Source organism: Halichoerus grypus, chromosome 11, assembly GCF_964656455.1.
Source record: "Halichoerus grypus chromosome 11, mHalGry1.hap1.1, whole genome shotgun sequence".
Classification (NCBI taxonomy): domain Eukaryota; kingdom Metazoa; phylum Chordata; class Mammalia; order Carnivora; family Phocidae; genus Halichoerus; species Halichoerus grypus.
The window spans coordinates 9,138,330-9,157,506 of record NC_135722.1 but is presented as its reverse complement, the minus strand read 5'-3'; the positions used below and the strand labels follow the sequence as shown (position 1 = coordinate 9,157,506).

General features: G+C 49.2%; 1 protein-coding gene across 5 annotated transcripts in view; it reads right to left on the bottom strand.

Annotated features, from left to right (window-relative positions):
* AHNAK (AHNAK nucleoprotein) overlaps positions 1-19,177 on the bottom strand; it is an 88,743-nt gene that overhangs the window by 57,677 nt on the left and 11,889 nt on the right. For 3 of the 5 annotated variants that reach the window (XM_036122233.2, XM_036122231.2, XM_078057902.1), the window contains one exon: positions 388-18,502. The exons of the other annotated variants lie outside the window; for them this stretch is intronic. In XM_036122233.2, the coding sequence (XP_035978126.2) occupies positions 1,244-18,502 (17,259 nt within the window). In that variant the 3' untranslated portion in view covers positions 388-1,243. Of the gene's footprint in view, positions 1-387; positions 18,503-19,177 lie in introns of those variants that run through there. 5 annotated transcript variants of the gene reach the window in all.

The window sequence follows — 19,177 nt, the reverse complement described above, 5'->3', positions numbered from 1 at the left end:
GCACCCCCACAGCCAAGTCAGAAAGAGATGGCATGCCTGTAACTCAGAGCCAGATCGAGCTCTTTCTACCATCCGGTAGGTCTTGGTTTCCATCCATATCTGTATCCTCTTACCCATTCAGAACCATTTCTGAATTGTGTATTCCTATCGGGGGATGCAAAGTTGGTGGGTGGGTCCTGCGGCCCGGGCTGCCAGGGCGCCAAGCCTCTCTTGATTTCTCAGCAACGGTGCAGCCAGCCTCACCGTGAGAATCAGGCCGCAAAGGCTCCCCCCCGGCCCGCCCCCACCCCCAATTACCCATTAATGAAACCCGCAAATCCACTGGATGGACTGAGTGTCAACTGTCAGGGCTGGGTTCACAGACACAGAATGCAAAGACACAAGACATCAGGGTTAATAAACAGCTTTATTTGCCTTTGACAGCATCGATTTTCTTACATTCTCAATTAATTTGCCATTAAAGTGCGGGAAATTTTCTTAATCACGGTAACATTTATTAAAAGAAATCAGAACTAGTCTCAGGAATGTGGCGGCCATGAAGGAAACATTTCTCCCACAATGCACAGAACGTGTTGAGCTGGGGGGACATCGGCCAATTTGCCAACAGATTCTAATTCCGTCTCACCGTGAACACCAAACTGGCTAGGACCGCCACCCCTGGGGGAAAAAAGCAATGCTAAAGAGACCTAAAGACACCCATGCGCCCTGCCTGGCGGCTCCCCTCGGCCCTCCCTGGGTGTTCCCTGTTTGAACAGATCCAATCTTAGGAGAAATGGAGGTCTGGCCCCCTCTACTGCCTTCTACCCCACCCCACCCTTACTAACAAAAGCCCCCAAAGTCATTACAATGAAAAAGTGGGTTTCCATTACCCCGACACTAACAATGTTCAGTAAAAATGAGGATAATAAACACAAAAGCTTGCTTAGTAAACAGGAGCTCTCAGCATTCAATGCAAAAAAACAAAAAAACAAAAAAAACAAAAAACTGTAATCTCAAGGCAAATACTGTTGGCTCTGCACATGGGCTGGACGAACTTGGAACCCTTAGCTCCTCCTGCATCTGCAAAGCTCCGGGCCGGGGGAGCTAAGGCTGCTGGTTGGCTTTTTCAGCACTTGGCACGGGCAGAGGCCGGATCTCTGCATTACGCTGAGGCTGTCGGCGTGTTTCTCTCTGGAGTTTATATACAAACACACCCAAGGCTGGTGTATTTTTATACATATATGTACACACACATAGAGGCCTGCTACTCTTTCTTGGAAACCACCAGCTCCACCTCGGGAAGCTGGATGCCAACCTTAGACCCGCTGTCATTGCTGGAAGAAGAAGACAGTCGGGACTTCTTAGAGGCCAAGGACACTCCACTTCCCTGTAACTTGCCTGTCTCGTCATCGCTCCCAGTCACCTCATAATGACCTTTGCTCTTTGACCCCAATCCACCAAAGGTACCAAATTTCAGCTTTCCGTGTTTCCCTTTGACTTTCCCGCCTTCCAGTGACACTTCCCCACCTTCAAACTCCAAAGTCCCCGTCGGGGTGGAAGGCGCCGAGAGCTCCCGTTCGTCGCTGAAGGAATTGGAGCGGTGCCGGGGCTTCCTACTTTTAAATAAGGAGAATTTGCCTTTGGGTGATGACGTGTCGGCCTCGGCGTCTCCTTCCAGAGAACCCAGGCTGGCCTTCGAGCTCTTCAGGTCGCCTTTGGACCCTGAAATGGATGCTTCCGGGGAGCCCGTGACACCACCTTTCCCTTTAGGTTTGGAAAAATTGAACTTGGGCATTTTGATTTTGGACTTCTTAAGTTTTACGTCAGACTCTTCCCACTCTCCCTCTCCGGCCCCAGCCTGGACAGTGGCCTCCGCTTTAGGGAAGTTAATATCTACCCCCACTTCTCTGCCAACCAGCTCACGGCCAGAGAAGGTGAATTTGGGGATCTTCATCTTGGGGAATGTTACTTTTCCAGATCTGCTTTCCAAGTGACCTGGAGACCCAGACACACTCAGCCCAGGACCCTGGAGTCCAACCTGGCCTCCTTTCATACCTCCTTCTACCTTTGGTCCTGAGAAATGAAGTCCCCCAGCAAACTTAGGTGCATCCAAGTTGAGAGTGGAGGAGGTCTGGGGTCCTTTGACATTCACGTTCCCTTCGCTGACACCCCCTGAAACATCCACACCTCCTTTGATTTTCGGGCCCTTCAAGCTGACACCGAAATCTGACTCAGGAGAGGACACATTAAGTGAAGGCCCCTTGACGCTAATGTCGGGAGCAGCCCCGTGGAAACCTATTCCTGAACCTTTCAGATCGCCTTTGATTGCGGGACCAGAAATTTGCCCCGTTGGGAGTTTCACACTCACGCCTGGCAGCTCCACACCATATCCAGAGGAATTAATTCCAGGCATCTGGACGTTTCCTTCGAGGCCTTGAACACTGATGTCCGGAAGACCTCCTCCAACAGTGGGGCCTTTCATTTCACCAGTGGCCCCGAGGCTCCCTTTTATTTTTGGTCCTTCCAAGTTCAGGTCCATGTCTGGTGCTGAGATTTGAGGGCCAGAGATCTGAGGCCCTTTCAGGTTCAGGCCTCCGAGGTTCACACCGATGCCTGGGGCCTGTAGTTCTCCAGTCACTTGTGGCCCTTTGACGTTCATGTCCAAGTCGGACCCTGAAGTCGAGATGCCAAACTGGGGCAGCTTCATTTGGGGAAGTTTAATGCCACCTTCAGGGGCCTCCAAGCTTAGATCAGGAGCACCTACTGATACTTTAGGGCATTTGATGTCACCAGAGACAGCCAGGTCTCCCTGCAGGCTTGGTCCCTTCAGGGACACATCTGGGGTGCCCAGGTTTAGCGTGGCGTCGATCCCAGGCACTTTCACACTGTCTCCTTCCATCCTCACCTTTCCACCTTGACCTCTGAGGTCAAGCCCTGGGGAGTGCACCTTCACACCGGGAACAGAGGCATCCAGGTCTCCCTTCAAACTTGGTCCTTTCAAGTTCAGGTCAAGGTCAGGTCCAGAGGCTTTTGGCATAGAGAGGTTCACTGAAGGCAAGTCTACTCTTGGCCCTTTCAGAGACACATCCGGCCCTTCAAGCTTAACATCAGGTGCACTCAAGCCTCCTTCGAGAGAGGGCAGCTGGGCATGGCCCTCAGCTCCTACCCCTTCCATCTTCACACCAGGGACGCTGATCTTGGGCATTGAAAACTTGGGGAATTTGATCTTTGATTCTGGACCTTGCAGATCTACGTCTGGTCCTTCCAGTCCCACAATGGGGACATCACCCTTTATCTTTGGTCCTTTCAAGCTAACGTTCACATCGGGGATGGAGACCTGAGGGCCAGAAATGCCGAACGACGGGGCTTTGACTTTAGCATCTGGGCCTTCAATGTTGATGTCAGGTGCGTCCAAGTTCGCCTGCACCCTGGGGCCTTTCAAGTCACCCTCTATTTTTCCCCCTGAGACATCCATACCGGGCAGCTTGATCTTGGGAGCCTTCAGCTTGATGTCAGGACCTTCCACGTGAATCCCAGGAGAAGAAATATCCACATCAGGTGCCTGGATTTCACCCTCCAGTTTGGGGCTAGGGAGGGGGGCCTCAGCTTTGAATTTAGATGATTTAATGTCAAATTCTACATCTGGAAAGTACATTTTCCCAAACATAGGTTTCTTGGTTTTGGGGGATTTCACATCAGCTTTAAGTGTGGCGTCTGGCCCGGCAACATTGACATCTACATCAGGAGGCTTGAGACTGGCATCAATTTCGTTCCCGGGAACATTCAAGTCAAATCCCTGTTTTTTGGCCTTCATTTTAGGGCCACTCATGTGAATTCTTGGCATTTTAAACTTACTCTTCTTGCCCTTGCCACCAACACTAATTTCAGGAGTCTCAACATTCAGCTCTGCCTCAGGAATGGTCACATCCAGGGAAGGTGACTTAAAGTCAGCTTTAGGGCTTTTTGCCCCAAAACCAAACTTGGGTTTCCTAAATTTGGGAATTTTAATGTCTGGCCCCTCAATATTAATATCTGGGCTCTCCGTGTGTACATCTAAGCTTGGAGCTTCTAAATCAACTTTGGGCCCTTTGAGGTCCAGTTCAGCACCTTCCAACTTGGGACCAGAAACCCCAATTTTGGGTGCCTTGAAATGCAAATCAACATCAGGAACAGTTACTTTAGGGGCAGATATATCCAGCGATGGCATCTTCAAATTTGGGCCACTGAACCTGGCATCTGGGCTTTCAAAATCCAGGCCTGAACCTTTAAGGTCTACTTCTGGGCCTTTGAAAGTACCTTCAATCTTAGGGACAGACACATCAAAATCTCCTTTGACTTTGGATCCTTTCAAATCCAGGTCAACATCAGGCATGGAGATTTTGGGAGCTTTGATGTTTATCTCTGGCATCTTGAACTTGGGACCCTTCAATTTCGCGTCTGGACCTTCAATATTCACATCCGGGGCATCAATGTCCACTTTGGGGCCAGAAATATCAATGTCAGCCTTTGGCAGGTTCACATCCACTTCTGGGCCCTCTCCTTTGAAGCCAGGCATGCTGAACTTTGGCATTTTCACCTTGGGCATTTTCAGGTGCCAATCTGGACCATGAACATCCACATCAGGGGCATCAATGTCCATTTTGGGCCCTTTGATGTCAATTTCGGGGCCCTTGAGGTCACCTTCCACTTTAGGCAAAGACACATCCACATCACCCTTTACCTTGGGACCTTTCAGGTTAAAGTCAATATCAGGCATGGAAATCTTAGGAGCTTTGACGTTCATCTCTGGCATCTTGAACTTGGGGCCCTTCAGTTTTGCATCTGGACCTTCAATATTCACATCTGGAACATCAATGTCCACCTTGGGTCCTGAGACATCAATGTCAGCCTTGGGCAGGTTCACATCCACTTCTGGGCCTTCTCCTTTGAAGCCAGGCATGCTGAACTTGGGCATTTTCACCTTGGGCATCTTCAGGTGCCAGTCTGGGCCATGAACATCCACATCTGGGACGTCAATGTCCACTCTGGGGCCCTTGATGTCAACTTCAGGGGCCTTTAGGTCACCTTCCACTTTGGGCAGAGACACATCCACATCACCCTTTACCTTGGGACCCTTCAGATTCAGGTCCACTTCAGGCATAGGGATCTTGGGTGTCTTGAGGTGCAGGTCTGGCATTTTAAACTTGGGACCCTTCAGTTTCCCTTCTGGGCCATGAATGTCAACATCAGGCATGTCTATGTCCAGATTAGGCCCTTTAACATCCACTTTGGGGCCTTTCAGATCTCCTTCCAGTTTAGGAATGGAAATATCCAAATCTCCCTTTATCTTAGGTCCTTTCAAGTTCAAATCAATGTCGCTCATGGAGATTTGTGGGGTTTTGAAATGGACATCAGGCATCTTAAATTTGGGACCTTTGAGTTTCCCTTCAGGACCTTCAATGTCCACCTCTGGCCCTTTTAGATCACCTTCCACCTTAGGTAATGAAAGGTCCACATCACCCTTTACTTTTGGCCCTTTCAAATTTAAATCAAAGTCAGGCATGGAGATCTTGGGGGCTTTAATATGCATCTCTGGCATCTTAAATTTGGGGCCCTTCAATTTTCCTTCTGGGCCTTCAATATTGACATCAGGAGTGTCGATGTCCAATTTGGGGCCCTTGATGTCAATTTCAGGGCCCTTGAGGTCACCTTCCACCTTGGGCAAAGAAACATCCACATCACCCTTCATTTTGGGGCCCTTCAGGTTAAAGTCAAGGTCAGGCATGGAGATTTGGGGAGCTTTGATGTTCATCTCCGGCATTTTGAACTTGGGGCCCTTCAATTTTGCATCTGGACCTTCAATATTCATATCTGGGGCATCAATGTCCACTTTGGGGCCAGAAATATCAATGTCAGCCTTTGGCAGGTTCACATCCACTTCTGGGCCCTCTCCTTTGAAGCCAGGCATGCTGAACTTTGGCATTTTCACCTTGGGCATTTTCAGGTGCCAATCTGGACCATGAACATCCACATCAGGGGCATCAATGTCCATTTTGGGCCCTTTGATGTCAATTTCGGGGCCCTTGAGGTCACCTTCCACTTTAGGCAAAGACACATCCACATCACCCTTTACCTTGGGACCTTTCAGGTTAAAGTCAATATCAGGCATGGAAATCTTAGGAGCTTTGATGTTCATCTCTGGCATCTTGAACTTGGGGCCCTTCAGTTTTGCATCTGGACCTTCAATATTCACATCTGGAACATCAATGTCCACCTTGGGTCCTGAGACATCAATGTCAGCCTTGGGCAGGTTCACATCCACTTCTGGGCCTTCTCCTTTGAAGCCAGGCATGCTGAACTTGGGCATTTTCACCTTGGGCATCTTCAGGTGCCAGTCTGGGCCATGAACATCCACATCTGGGACGTCAATGTCCACTCTGGGGCCCTTGATGTCAACTTCAGGGGCCTTTAGGTCACCTTCCACTTTGGGCAGAGACACATCCACATCACCCTTTACCTTGGGACCCTTCAGATTCAGGTCCACTTCAGGCATGGAGATCTTGGGTGTCTTGAGGTGCAGGTCTGGCATTTTAAACTTGGGACCCTTCAGTTTCCCTTCTGGGCCATGAATGTCAACATCAGGAGCGTCGATGTCCACCTTGGGTCCTGAGATGTCAATGTCAGCTTTGGGCAGGTTCACATCCACTTCTGGGCCCTCACCTTTGAAGCCAGGCATGCTGAACTTGGGCATTTTCACCTTGGGCATCTTCAGGTGCCAGTCTGGACCATGAACGTCCACATCAGGGACATCAATGTCCACTTTGGGCCCTTTGATGTCAACTTCAGGGGCCTTTAGGTCACCTTCCACCTTAGGCAGAGAAACATCCACATCTCCTTTCATCTTAGGACCTTTCAGGTGCAAATCAAAGTCAGGCATGGAGATCTTGGGGGCTTTGATGTTCATCTCAGGCATCTTGAACTTGGGGCCCTTCAGTTTTGCATCTGGACCTTCGATATTCACATCTGGAACATCAATGTCCACCTTGGGTCCTGAGACATCAATGTCAGCTTTGGGCAGGTTCACGTCCACTTCTGGGCCCTCTCCTTTGAAGCCAGGCATGCTGATCTTGGGCATTTTTATTTTGGGCATCTTCAGGTGCCAGTCTGGGCCATGGACATCCACATCTGGGACATCAACATCCACCTTGGGGCCCTTGATGTCAACTTCAGGGCCTTTTAGGTCACCTTCCACCTTAGGCAGGGAAACATCCACATCACCCTTTACCTTGGGGCCTTTCAGGTGCAAATCAAAGTCAGGCATGGAGATCTTGGGGGCTTTGATGTTCATCTCAGGCATCTTGAACTTAGGACCTTTCAACTTTCCCTCGGGACCCTCAATGTTAACATCAAGGCCTTCAATGTCCACCTTAGGTCCAGTCACATCAATGTCAGCTTTGGGAAGGTTCACATCCACTTCTGGGCCCTCTCCTTTGAAGCCAGGCATGCCGAACTTGGGCATTTTCACCTTGGGCATTTTCAGGTGCCAGTCTGGTCCATGAACATCCACATCGGGGGCATCAATGCCCACTTTGGGACCTTTGAGGTCCACTTCAGGGCCTTTCAGATCCCCTTCAAACTTGGGAAGGGAAACATCCACATTGCCCTTCACCTTGGGGCCCTTCAGGTTTAAATCAGTATCAGGCATGGAAATCTTAGGAGTCTTTAGGTGCATCTCTGGCATCTTGAATTTGGGCCCCTTCAGTTTCCCCTCTGGGCCTTCAATGTTAATATCAGGAGTGTCGATGTCCACTTTGGGGCCCTTTATGTCCACCTCAGGGCCCTTTAGGTCACCTTCTACTTTTGGCAAAGACATATCCACATCACCTTTTATTTGGGGGCCCTTCAAGTTCAGATCAAGGTCAGGCATGGAGATTTTGGGGGCTTTGATGTTCATCTCAGGCATCTTGAACTTGGGGTCCTTCAGTTTTGCATCTGGACCTTCAATACTCACATCTGGGGCATCAATGTCCACTTTGGGGCCAGAAATATCAAGGTCAGCTTTAGGGAGGGTAACATCCACATTTGGGCCTTCACCTTTGAAGCCAGGCATGCTGAACTTGGGCATTTTCACCTTGGGCATTTTTAGGTGCCAGTCTGGGCCATGAACATCCACACCAGGGGCATCAATGTCCACTTTGGGCCCTTTGATATCAATCTCTGGCCCTTTCAGATCCCCTTCAACTTTGGGCAGAGAAACATCCATATCACCTTTCACCTTGGGGCCCTTCAGGTCTAAATCAATGTCAGGCATGGAGATCTTGGGAGTTTTGATATTCATGTCAGGCATCTTGAGTTTGGGACCTTTTAAGCCTCCTTCTGCACCTTCCACATTGATTTCTGGACCCTCAATGTCCATTCTGGGGCCCTCTATGTTGATATCTCCTTTTGGCAGATCCACAGCCATTTCCGGCCCTTCCGCTTTTAAGCCAGGCACACCAAACTTGGGCATTTTCATTTTGGGCATTTTCAAATTCCAATCTGGACCATGAACATCCACATCAGGTGCATCAAGATGAACTTCTGGTGCTTTAATATCTACTTTGGGTCCTTTAAAGTCACCTTCTAAATTAGGAGCTGTAACATCTAAGTCTCCTTTAACTTTAGGACCTTTCAGATTTAACTCCACATCAGGCATAGAAACTTTAGGAGATGAAATACTCAGGAAAGGCATTTTGAACTTGGATCCTTTCACTTTCCCTTGGACCTCAACATCAGGAGCATTAATATCAACTTTTGGACCTGTCACATCAATATCTGGCTTTTTAACTTTGACATCCACCTCAGGTGTTGGAACTTTGGAGCCTGAAAAGTTAAATTTAGGAAGCTTAAAACGTGATTTCTTTGACTTGCCTTCAAGATTGACCTTAGGACCAGAAATGTCCACTTCTGGACCCTTTACATCCAACTTGGGAGCTTTAATGTCACCTTCCAATTTGGGCCCAGAAACATCAACATCTCCCTTAAGTTTTGTCCCTTTCAAATTCAGGTCAATTTCTGGCATGGAGATCTTGGGCATGTTTACATGCATGTCTGGCATCTTCAGTTTGGGACCTTTCAATTTGCCTTCAGGGCCATGAGTGTCAATATCTGGAGCATCTACATCTATCTTTGGACCCTTGATGTCAAGAGTAGGCCCTTTCACATCACCTTCTACATTTGGAAGGGAAACATCCACCTCTCCTTTCATCTTAGGGCCTTTAAGATTAAGGTCCAAATCTGGCATGGATATCTTCGGAGCTTTGATGTTCATCTCTGGCATCTTGAACTTGGGGCCCTTCAGTTTTGCATCTGGACCTTCAATATTCACATCTGGAACATCAATGTCCACCTTGGGTCCTGAGACATCAATGTCAGCCTTGGGCAGGTTCACATCCACTTCTGGGCCTTCTCCTTTGAAGCCAGGCATGCTGATCTTGGGCATTTTTATCTTGGGCATCTTCAGGTGCCAGTCTGGGCCATGAACATCCACATCTGGGACATCAACATCCACTTTGGGGCCCTTGATGTCAACTTCAGGAACTTTAATCTCACCTTCCACTTTTGGTAAAGACACATCCACATCACCCTTCACTTTGGGGCCCTTCAGGTTAAGATCAATGTCTGGCATGGAGATCTTGGGGGCTTTGATGTTCATCTCAGGCATCTTGAACCTAGGACCTTTCAACTTTCCCTCTGGTCCTTCAATGTTAACATCAGGGCCTTCAATGTCCACCTTGGGTCCTGAGACATCAATGTCAGCTTTGGGCAGGTTCACGTCCACTTCTGGGCCCTCTCCTTTGAAGCCAGGCATGCCGAACTTGGGCATTTTCATCTTGGGCATCTTCAGGTGCCAGTCTGGGCCATGGACATCCACATCTGGGACATCAACATCCACCTTGGGGCCCTTGATGTCAACTTCAGGGGCCTTTAGGTCACCTTCCACTTTGGGCAGAGACACATCCACATCACCCTTTACCTTGGGGCCTTTCAGGTGCAAATCAAAGTCAGGCATGGAGATCTTGGGGGCTTTGATGTTCATCTCAGGCATCTTGAACTTAGGACCTTTCAACTTTCCCTCAGGACCCTCAATGTTAACATCAGGGCCTTCAATGTCCACCTTAGGTCCAGTCACATCAATGTCAGCCTTGGGCAGGTTCACGTCCACTTCTGGGCCTTCTCCTTTGAAGCCTGGCATGCTGAACTTGGGCATTTTCATCTTGGGCATTTTCAGGTGCCAGTCTGGGCCCTGAGCATCAACATCTGGGACATCAATGTCCACTTTGGGGCCTCTGAGGTCGACTTCAGGGCCTTTCAGGTCTCCCTCTAGCTTGGGACCTGTGACATCCACATCTCCTTTTATTTTTGGACCTGTTAGATTAAGATCAATATCTGGCATAGATATCTTTGGGGTCTTCAAATGCATTTCAGGCATCTTAAACTTTGGACTTTTCCACTTTCCTTCAGGTCCTTCAATATTCACATCAGGACATTCAACATCCACTTTGGGTCCTGACACATCTATGTCAGCCTTGGGCAGGTTCACATCCACTTCTGGGCCCTCTCCTTTGAAGCCAGGCATGCTGAACTTGGGCATTTTCATTTTGGGCATCTTCAGGTGCCAGTCTGGGCCATGAACATCCACATCTGGGACATCAACATCCACCTTGGGGCCCTTGATGTCAACTTCAGGGGCCTTTAGGTCACCTTCCACTTTGGGCAGAGACACATCCACATCACCCTTTACCTTGGGACCTTTCAGGTGCAAATCAAAGTCAGGCATGGAGATCTTGGGGGCTTTGATGTTCATCTCAGGCATCTTGAACTTAGGACCTTTCAACTTTCCCTCAGGACCCTCAATGTTAACATCAAGGCCTTCAATGTCCACCTTGGGTCCTGAGACATCAATGTCAGCTTTGGGCAGGTTCACGTCCATTTCTGGGCCCTCTCCTTTGAAGCCAGGCATGCCGAACTTGGGCATTTTCATCTTGGGCATCTTCAGGTGCCAGTCTGGGCCATGGACATCCACATCTGGGACATCAACATCCACCTTGGGGCCCTTGATGTCAACTTCAGGGGCCTTTAGGTCACCTTCCACTTTGGGCAGAGACACATCCACATCACCCTTTACCTTGGGGCCTTTCAGGTGCAGATCAAAATCAGGCATGGAGATCTTGGGGGCTTTGATGTTCATCTCAGGCATCTTGAACTTAGGACCTTTCAACTTTCCCTCAGGACCCTCAATGTTAACATCAGGGCCTTCAATGTCCACCTTGGGTCCTGAGATGTCAATGTCAGCCTTGGGCAGGTTCACGTCCACTTCTGGGCCTTCTCCTTTGAAGCCTGGCATGCTGAACTTGGGCATTTTCATCTTGGGCATTTTCAGGTGCCAGTCTGGGCCCTGAGCATCAACATCTGGGACATCAATGTCCCCTTTGGGGGCCTTTAGGTCACCTTCCACCTTAGGCAGGGAAATGTCCACATCACCTTTGACCTTAGGACTTTTCAAGTGTAAATCTACATCTGGCATGGAGATCTTGGGAGTTTTGATGTTCATTTCTGGCATCTTAAATTTAGGCCCCTTGATTTTTCCCTCTGGACCCTCGATGCTCATATCTGGGGCTTCAATGTCAACTTTGGGTCCTGAGACATCAATGTCAGCCTTGGGAAGATTCACATCTACCTCTGGACCCTCTGCTTTGAAACCAGGCATGCTGAACTTGGGCATTTTCATTTTGGGCATTTTCAGGTGCCAGTCTGGGCCATGAACATCAGGAGCATTTATGTCTACTTTGGGGCCCTTGATGTTCACATCTGGTACTTTAATTTTACCTTCTACCTCAGGCACAGACACATCAACATCCCCCTTGATTTTTGGTCCTTTCAAATTTAGGTCCACATCAGGCATAGAAATATTTGGGGCTTTGAAATGCATGTCAGGCATCTTGAACTTGGGACCTTTCAATTTGCCCTCTGGTCCTTCGATGTCGATATCTGGCCCACTGATGCCATCTTTGAGGTCTGGCCCTTTGAGGTCACCTTCCAGTTTGGGAACATCAACATCCACCTCTCCCTTTATCTTGGGACTTTTTAAGTGTAGGTCAATGTCTGGCATGGATATTTTGGGAGCTTTAAAGTGCATGTCTGGCATCTTAAATTTAGGACTTTTCCATTTGCCATCTGGACCTTCCACAGCTATGTCTGGCATGTCAACATCCAATTTGGGACCTCTGACATCCACTTCTGGACCCTTTAACTCTCCCTCCAGCTTTGGGGCAGAAACATCAAAGTCTCCTTTGATTTTAGGCCCTTTTAAGTTGAAATCAACATCAGGCATGGAGATCTTAGGCGCATGAAAGTGCATTTCAGGCATCTTGAACTTCGGACCTTTCAGTTTTCCTTCTGGACCTTCAATGTTCATATCCGGGGCTTCAATGTCCACCTTGGGTCCAGAGATGTCAATGTCAGCCTTGGGCAGGTTCACATCCACATCTGGTCCCTCGCCTTTGAAGCCAGGCATACTGAACTTGGGCATTTTCATCTTGGGCATCTTCAGGTGCCAGTCTGGGCCATGAACATCCACATCTGGGGCATCAATGTCTATTTTGGGGCCTTTAATGTCCACATCTGGCATTTTCATTTCACCTTCTATCTTGGGCACAGACACATCCACATCCCCTTTCACTTTGGGGCCTTTCAAGTGTAAGTCCACATCAGGCATGGAGATCTTGGGGGTCTTGAAGTGCATGTCTGGCATCTTAAACTTAGGGCCTTTCAGCTTTGCATCAGGACATTCCAGATCAACGTCAGGCATCTCCATGTCCACACTGGGCCCTTTCAAATCTCCTTCCAATTTTGGCACAGACACATCCACATCTCCCTTTAGTTTTGGCCCCTTAAGATTCAAGTTCACATCAGGCATGGAGATCTTGGGAGCCTTGAAGTGCATCTCAGGCATCTTAAACTTGGGGCCTTTCAGCTTTCCTTCCGGTCCTTCAATGTTGACATCTGGGGCTTCAATGTCCACTGTGGGTCCAGAGATGTCAATGTCAGCCTTGGGCACGTTCACATCCACTTCCGGGCCCTCACCTTTGAAGCCAGGCATGCTAAATTTGGGCATTTTCATCTTGGGCATTTTCAAGTTCCAGTCTGGGCCGTGAATGTCCACATCTGGGACATCGACATCCACTTTGGGTCCTTTGATGTCCACATCTGGCACTTTCATTTCACCTTCTATCTTGGGCACAGACACGTCCACATCCCCCTTCACCTTAGGACCTTTCAAGTGTAAGTCCACGTCAGGCATGGAGATCTTGGGGGTCTTGAAGTGCATCTCAGGCATCTTAAACTTAGGGCCTTTCAACTTTGCATCAGGACATTCCAGATCAACATCAGGCATTTCCACATCCACACTGGGACCTTTAATATCAACTTGTGGACCTCTGAGATCACCTTCCAGCTCAGGCACAGAAGCATCAATTTCTCCTTTCACTTTGGGTCCCTTCAAATTCAAGTCCACATCTGGCATGGATAGCTTAGGAGCTTTGATATTCAACTTAGGCATCTTAAATTTAGAGCCCTTTAATTTTCCTTCTGGCCCCTCTATATCCAAATCAGGAGCATCAATGTCCACTTTGGGGCCAGACACATTAATGTCAGCCTTGGGCAGGTTCACATCCACTTCTGGGTCCTCACCTTTGAAGCCAGGCATATTGAACTTGGGCATTTTCACCTTGGGCATCTTCAGGTGCCAGTCTGGGCCATGAACATCCACATCTGGGACATCGATGTCTACTTTGGGCCCTTTGATGTCCACATCTGGCACTTTCATTTCACCTTCTATCTTCGGCATAGACACATCTGCATCCCCTTTGACTTTGGGGCCTTTCAAGTGTAAGTCCACATCAGGCATGGAGAGCTTGGGAGTCTTGAAGTGCATGTCTGGCATCTTAAACTTAGGACCTTTCAGCTTCCCTTCTGGACCTTCAATATCAATATCACCAACATCCACATCCATCTTCGGGGCCTTCATGTCAATTTCAGGACCTTTCAAGTCTCCTTCCACTTTGGGAAGGGAAACATCTACATCAGTTTTCAGTTTAGGGGCTTTTAGATTAAGTCCAACATCAGGCATAGAGATTTTGTGTGTCTGTATATTCATGCTTGGCATCTTGAACTTGGGACCCTTTAGTTTCCCCTCTGGACCTTCAATATTCACATCTGGAACATCAAGGTCCACCTTGGGTCCTGAGACATCAATGTCAGCCTTTGGCAGGTTTACATCCACTTCTGGGCCCTCTCCTTTGAAGCCTGGCATGCTGAACTTGGGCATTTTCACTTTGGGCATCTTTAGATGCCAGTCTGGGCCATGAACTCCTACATCTGGTGCATTAATGTCCACTTTGGGACCTTTGATGTCAACATCAGGAGCTTTTATCTCTCCTTCTACTTTTGGAATTGTAACATCATAATCTCCTTTCATTTTAGGACCTTTCAAATGCAAACCAACATCTGGCATGGATATCTTCTGAGGCTTTATATTCATTTCTGGCATCTTAAATTTAGGACCTTTTACTTTTGCATCGGGACCATCGATATTCACATCTGGAACTTCAACATCCACCTTGGGCCCTGAGACATCAATGTTGGCCTTGGGCAAGTTCACATCCACTTCTGGGCCCTCACCTTTGAAGCCAGGCATGCTGAACTTGGGCATTTTCACCTTGGGCATTTTCAGGTGCCAATCTGGGCCATGAACATCCACATCTGGAGCACTGATATCAACTTTGGGCCCTTTAATGTCCACATCTGGCACTTTTATTTCACCTTCTACATCAGGCACAGACACATCCACATCTCCCTTTAGTTTTGGCCCCTTAAGATTCAAGTTCACATCAGGCATGGAGATCTTGGGAGCCTTGAAGTGCATCTCAGGCATCTTAAACTTGGGGCCTTTCAGCTTTCCTTCCGGTCCTTCAATGTTGACATCTGGGGCTTCAATGTCCACTGTGGGTCCAGAGATGTCAATGTCAGCCTTGGGCACGTTCACATCCACTTCCGGGCCCTCACCTTTGAAGCCAGGCATGCTAAATTTGGGCATTTTCATCTTGGGCATTTTCAAGTTCCAGTCTGGGCCGTGAATGTCCACATCTGGGACATCGACATCCACTTTGGGTCCTTTGATGTCCACATCTGGCACTTTCATTTCACCTTCTATCTTGGGCACAGACACGTCCACATCCCCCTTCACCTTAGGACCTTTCAAGTGTAAGTCCACATCAGGCATGGAGATCTTGGGGGTCTTGAAGTGCATCTCAGGCATCTTAAACTTGGGGCCCTTCAGCTTCCCTTCTGGACCTTCAAGGCTTACATCTGGGGCTTCAATGTCAACTTTGGGTCCAGAGATGTCAACGTCAGCCTTGGGCAGGTTCACATCCACATCTGGGCCCTCATCTTTCAAGCCGGGCATGCTGAACTTAGGCATTTTCATCTTGGGCATTTTCAGGCTCCAGTCTGCACCTTGGACTTCCACATCTGGTGCTTTAATGTCTACCTTGGGTCCTTTGATGTCCACATCTGGAACTTTCATCTCACCTTCTATTTTTGGTACTGACACATCTAGATTGCCTTTCATTTTGGGTCCTTTAAGATCCAAGTCAACATCTGGCATAGTCATCTTAGGAGCCTTGAAGTGCATCTCAGGCATCTTAAACTTGGGGCCTTTCAACTTTCCTTCTGGTCCTTCAAGGCTCAAATCTGGAGCACTAATATCTACCTTGGGTGCAGAAATGTCCACATCAGCCTTGGGCAGGCTCACATCCACTTCTGGGCCCTCCCCTTTGAGGCTGGGCATGGTAAATTTGGGCATTTTCATCTTGGGCATCTTTAGGTTCCATTCAGGACCATGAACTTCAACATCTGGGGCACTGACATCTACTTTTGGCCCTTTGAGTTCCCCTTCCATCTTTGGCACCGTAACATCATATTCTCCCTTTACCTTGGGACCTTTCATATGCAAATCCACATCAGGCATAGAGATCTTAGGGGCCTTGATATTCATCTCAGGCATCTTAAACTTGGGACCCTTCAGCTTTCCTTCAGGTCCTTCGATGTTCACATCTGGGACTTCAACGTCCACCGTGGGTCCCGAGATGTCAATGTCAGTCTTGGGCAGGTTCACATCCACTTCTGGGCCCTCTGCTTTGAAGCCTGGCATGCTGAACTTGGGCATTTTCATTTGGGGCATCTTCAGGTGCCAGTCTGGGCCGTGAACATCAACATCTGGAACATCGATATCCACTTTGGCACTTTTAAGTTCAACATCAGGAACTTTAATTTCACCTTCCACTTTTGGCACTGTGACATCGTATTCTCCTTTTACTTTAGGGCCTTTCAAATGTAAGTCCACATCTGGCATGGAGATCTTTGGGGCTTTGATATTCATCTCAGGTATCTTAAACTTAGGTCCTTTCAATTTCCCTTCTGGTCCCTCAATGCTCACATCTGGAGCACTAACATCTACCTTGTGCCCAGAAATGTCCACATCAGCCTTGGGCAGGTTCACATCCACTTCTGGGCCCTCTGCTTTGAACCCTGGCACACTGATTTTGGGCATTTTCATCTTGGGCATCTTCAGATGCCAGTCTGGGCCCTGAACATCCACATCTGGGGCATCAAGGTCCACTTTGGGGCCTTTCAGTTCCCCTTCAAGTTTTGGGACTGTTACATCATACTCTCCTTTTACCTTTGTGCCTTTAACATGCAAATCGACATCAGGTATGGAGATCTTTGGTGTCTTGACACTCACTTCAGGCAGCTTAATATCAGGGCCTTTAAGTTTGCCTCCCAGGCCCCCTATGTTGACATTTGGGGCCTCCACATTGACCTTGGGCCCCAAAATACTGACATCTTTGGGTAGTTTCACATCTACATCTGGGCCTTCCCCTTCAACTCCTGGAGGGCTGAACTTGGGCATTTTCAGGTTCCATTCTGGGCCATGAACTTCCACACCTGGGGCACTGACATCCACTTCAGGGACTTTGGCTTTCCCTTCTACTTTGGGGAGTGTGACATCTACACCCCCTTTCACTTTAGGTGCAGCCACATTGAGATCTACATCTGCCAAAGAGATCCTGCACGTTCCTGTTTTCCCAGAAGGACTACTAAGTGTGGGTCCCGTCAGGGTCCCCTCAAGGCTAGGTGTCTCTATGTCCACTTTGGAGCCCTTAACTGCCACTTGAGGGCCTTTAACATCACCTTGCACCCCAGGCACTGAAACCTTAATATCTCCCTTAAGTTTAGGGGATCCAAGGCTCAGATCCACATCCTGCATGGAGATTTTAGGTTTCTGTATGCTCATTTCAGGAGTCTTGACTTTCGTACCCTTCACCTTCCCTTCCAGCCCCCCAGCAGCAACTTCAGGCAGGCTGACGTCCCCAGACATCCCAGGAAGAGTCACTTCACCTGTGGGCAGTGCCACATCAATGCCAGCTCCCCCTCCCTTAGAACCTGATACAGAGAATTTGGGAACTTTCAGCTTGGGCATATTCAGTTTGCCCCCAGGACCATGAATATCAATGTCAGGGGCTTGAACTTCCACATTGGAGCCACTGAGAGTGCCCTCGATTTTGGGCCCTGAGATGTCCACCCCTATGCTCCCCTGTGGCTTGGCACCTTTCAGGCCTAGGTTACTCTCAAGGGATGGCCCAGTGATCTGGGGGCCCTTCAGCTTCCCCTCGTACCCCTCAATATTGGCAGAAGGAGCACTGACTTCTAGCTGAGGGGTCTGGATGTTCCCGCCAATGGTCAGGCCTGGCTTGCCACCCTTGTGCTCCACAGAGAATTCAGGTACAGAAACACTCAACCCTGCCACTGGTGCCTGGCCCTCAGGTGCTGTTGAGACACCAAATTTTGGCACCTTCATAGTGGGAATTTTAATTTTCCCATTATTGCCACTCTCCAGAGACGGGTCCTGCACCTCCACTGCCCCACCCCCAAGAGAAGACGAAATGTCCACTCCTGGAACTTGGACCCCTCTTTTGCCACCCAAGTTCAAGCCTTTTGCACTGACATTGACACCTGGGCTCCCCACCTTTATCCCAGGCACGGTGACCTGGAGCTTCGAGTGGCCAGCACCTTGGAGCTCTGGTCCTGAAGCAGAAACGGACCCCGCTCGGGTGTCCACAACTGAGCCTGTGGTGGGAGACACTGCCCCCGGGCCCGAGGGCAGTCTGATCACTGTCTGGCCAGAGTAGGTGTCCACATCCACAGTGGAGATTTCCGTCAGTTCATGCCGTGGAATCTTGATCTTGAACTCTGGGCTGCTGATATCGATCTCCCTGGCTCCTTCGCGGCCTGTCACATCGACAGTGTAGGCCGTGACCCTTCTAGTCACCGTGATGGTGCGGCTCTGGGTCTCCCCAGGATCCCCTTCTAGTCCATCCTCTGACCTCAGCCGAGGCTTGATCTTCGTGGTGTAGATGCGCTGGTAGTCCTCATCATCCCCGCTCTGCAGAAAGACACGGCCGGCCGAGGCTGTAGCAGGGTCTGCCTGAGCCACAGGCGCCCAGCCACAGCCCAGCTGCCAACATGGTTGCCTGTTTCCCAAAGCAGCTGGGACCAGAACGGAGGCCCACGGAGCCTCCTGGGGCGGACCACGGAGGGGGCAAGAAAGGGGCTGACAGCCACATCGCGGGAGGAAAACAAATTATTTGGGGAAACTCTGGGAAGCAAAAGCCATGGGGGAGAGATGTGGGGTTGATTCCTGCCTTGCGTGGTCTGGAAGAAGGATTTACAATCAATTCTAGATTCCACTCGTCCTGTCAAGTCCCAGGGATGCTTCCCAGCTCTGCGTGGATTTGACCCTTGGGCTCTCAATTCTCAACTCACTGGCTTGTTTAATGGGGACCCCTCGGAAAGCATTTGTCGAGACTCTGCCGTGCTTGGGTTAACACTTTCACTTTGAGGACCCATTATTGTTAAATAAACAAGCCATCAGAAGGAGCAAAGAAACGTCCCCCAGGCACTTTGCTGCCCAGCCTCTGACTCACAGATGAGTCCAGGCCTCTGGAAGGATAAAAACGGTGTCTGGGAGGCAGAGCAGGGCACCTGTGAGACTAGTCTGAAGATTCCTTGCCAAGCAGCTGAGCTTCCTCCTGGCATCTAGGGCGAGACAGCGCGAGTG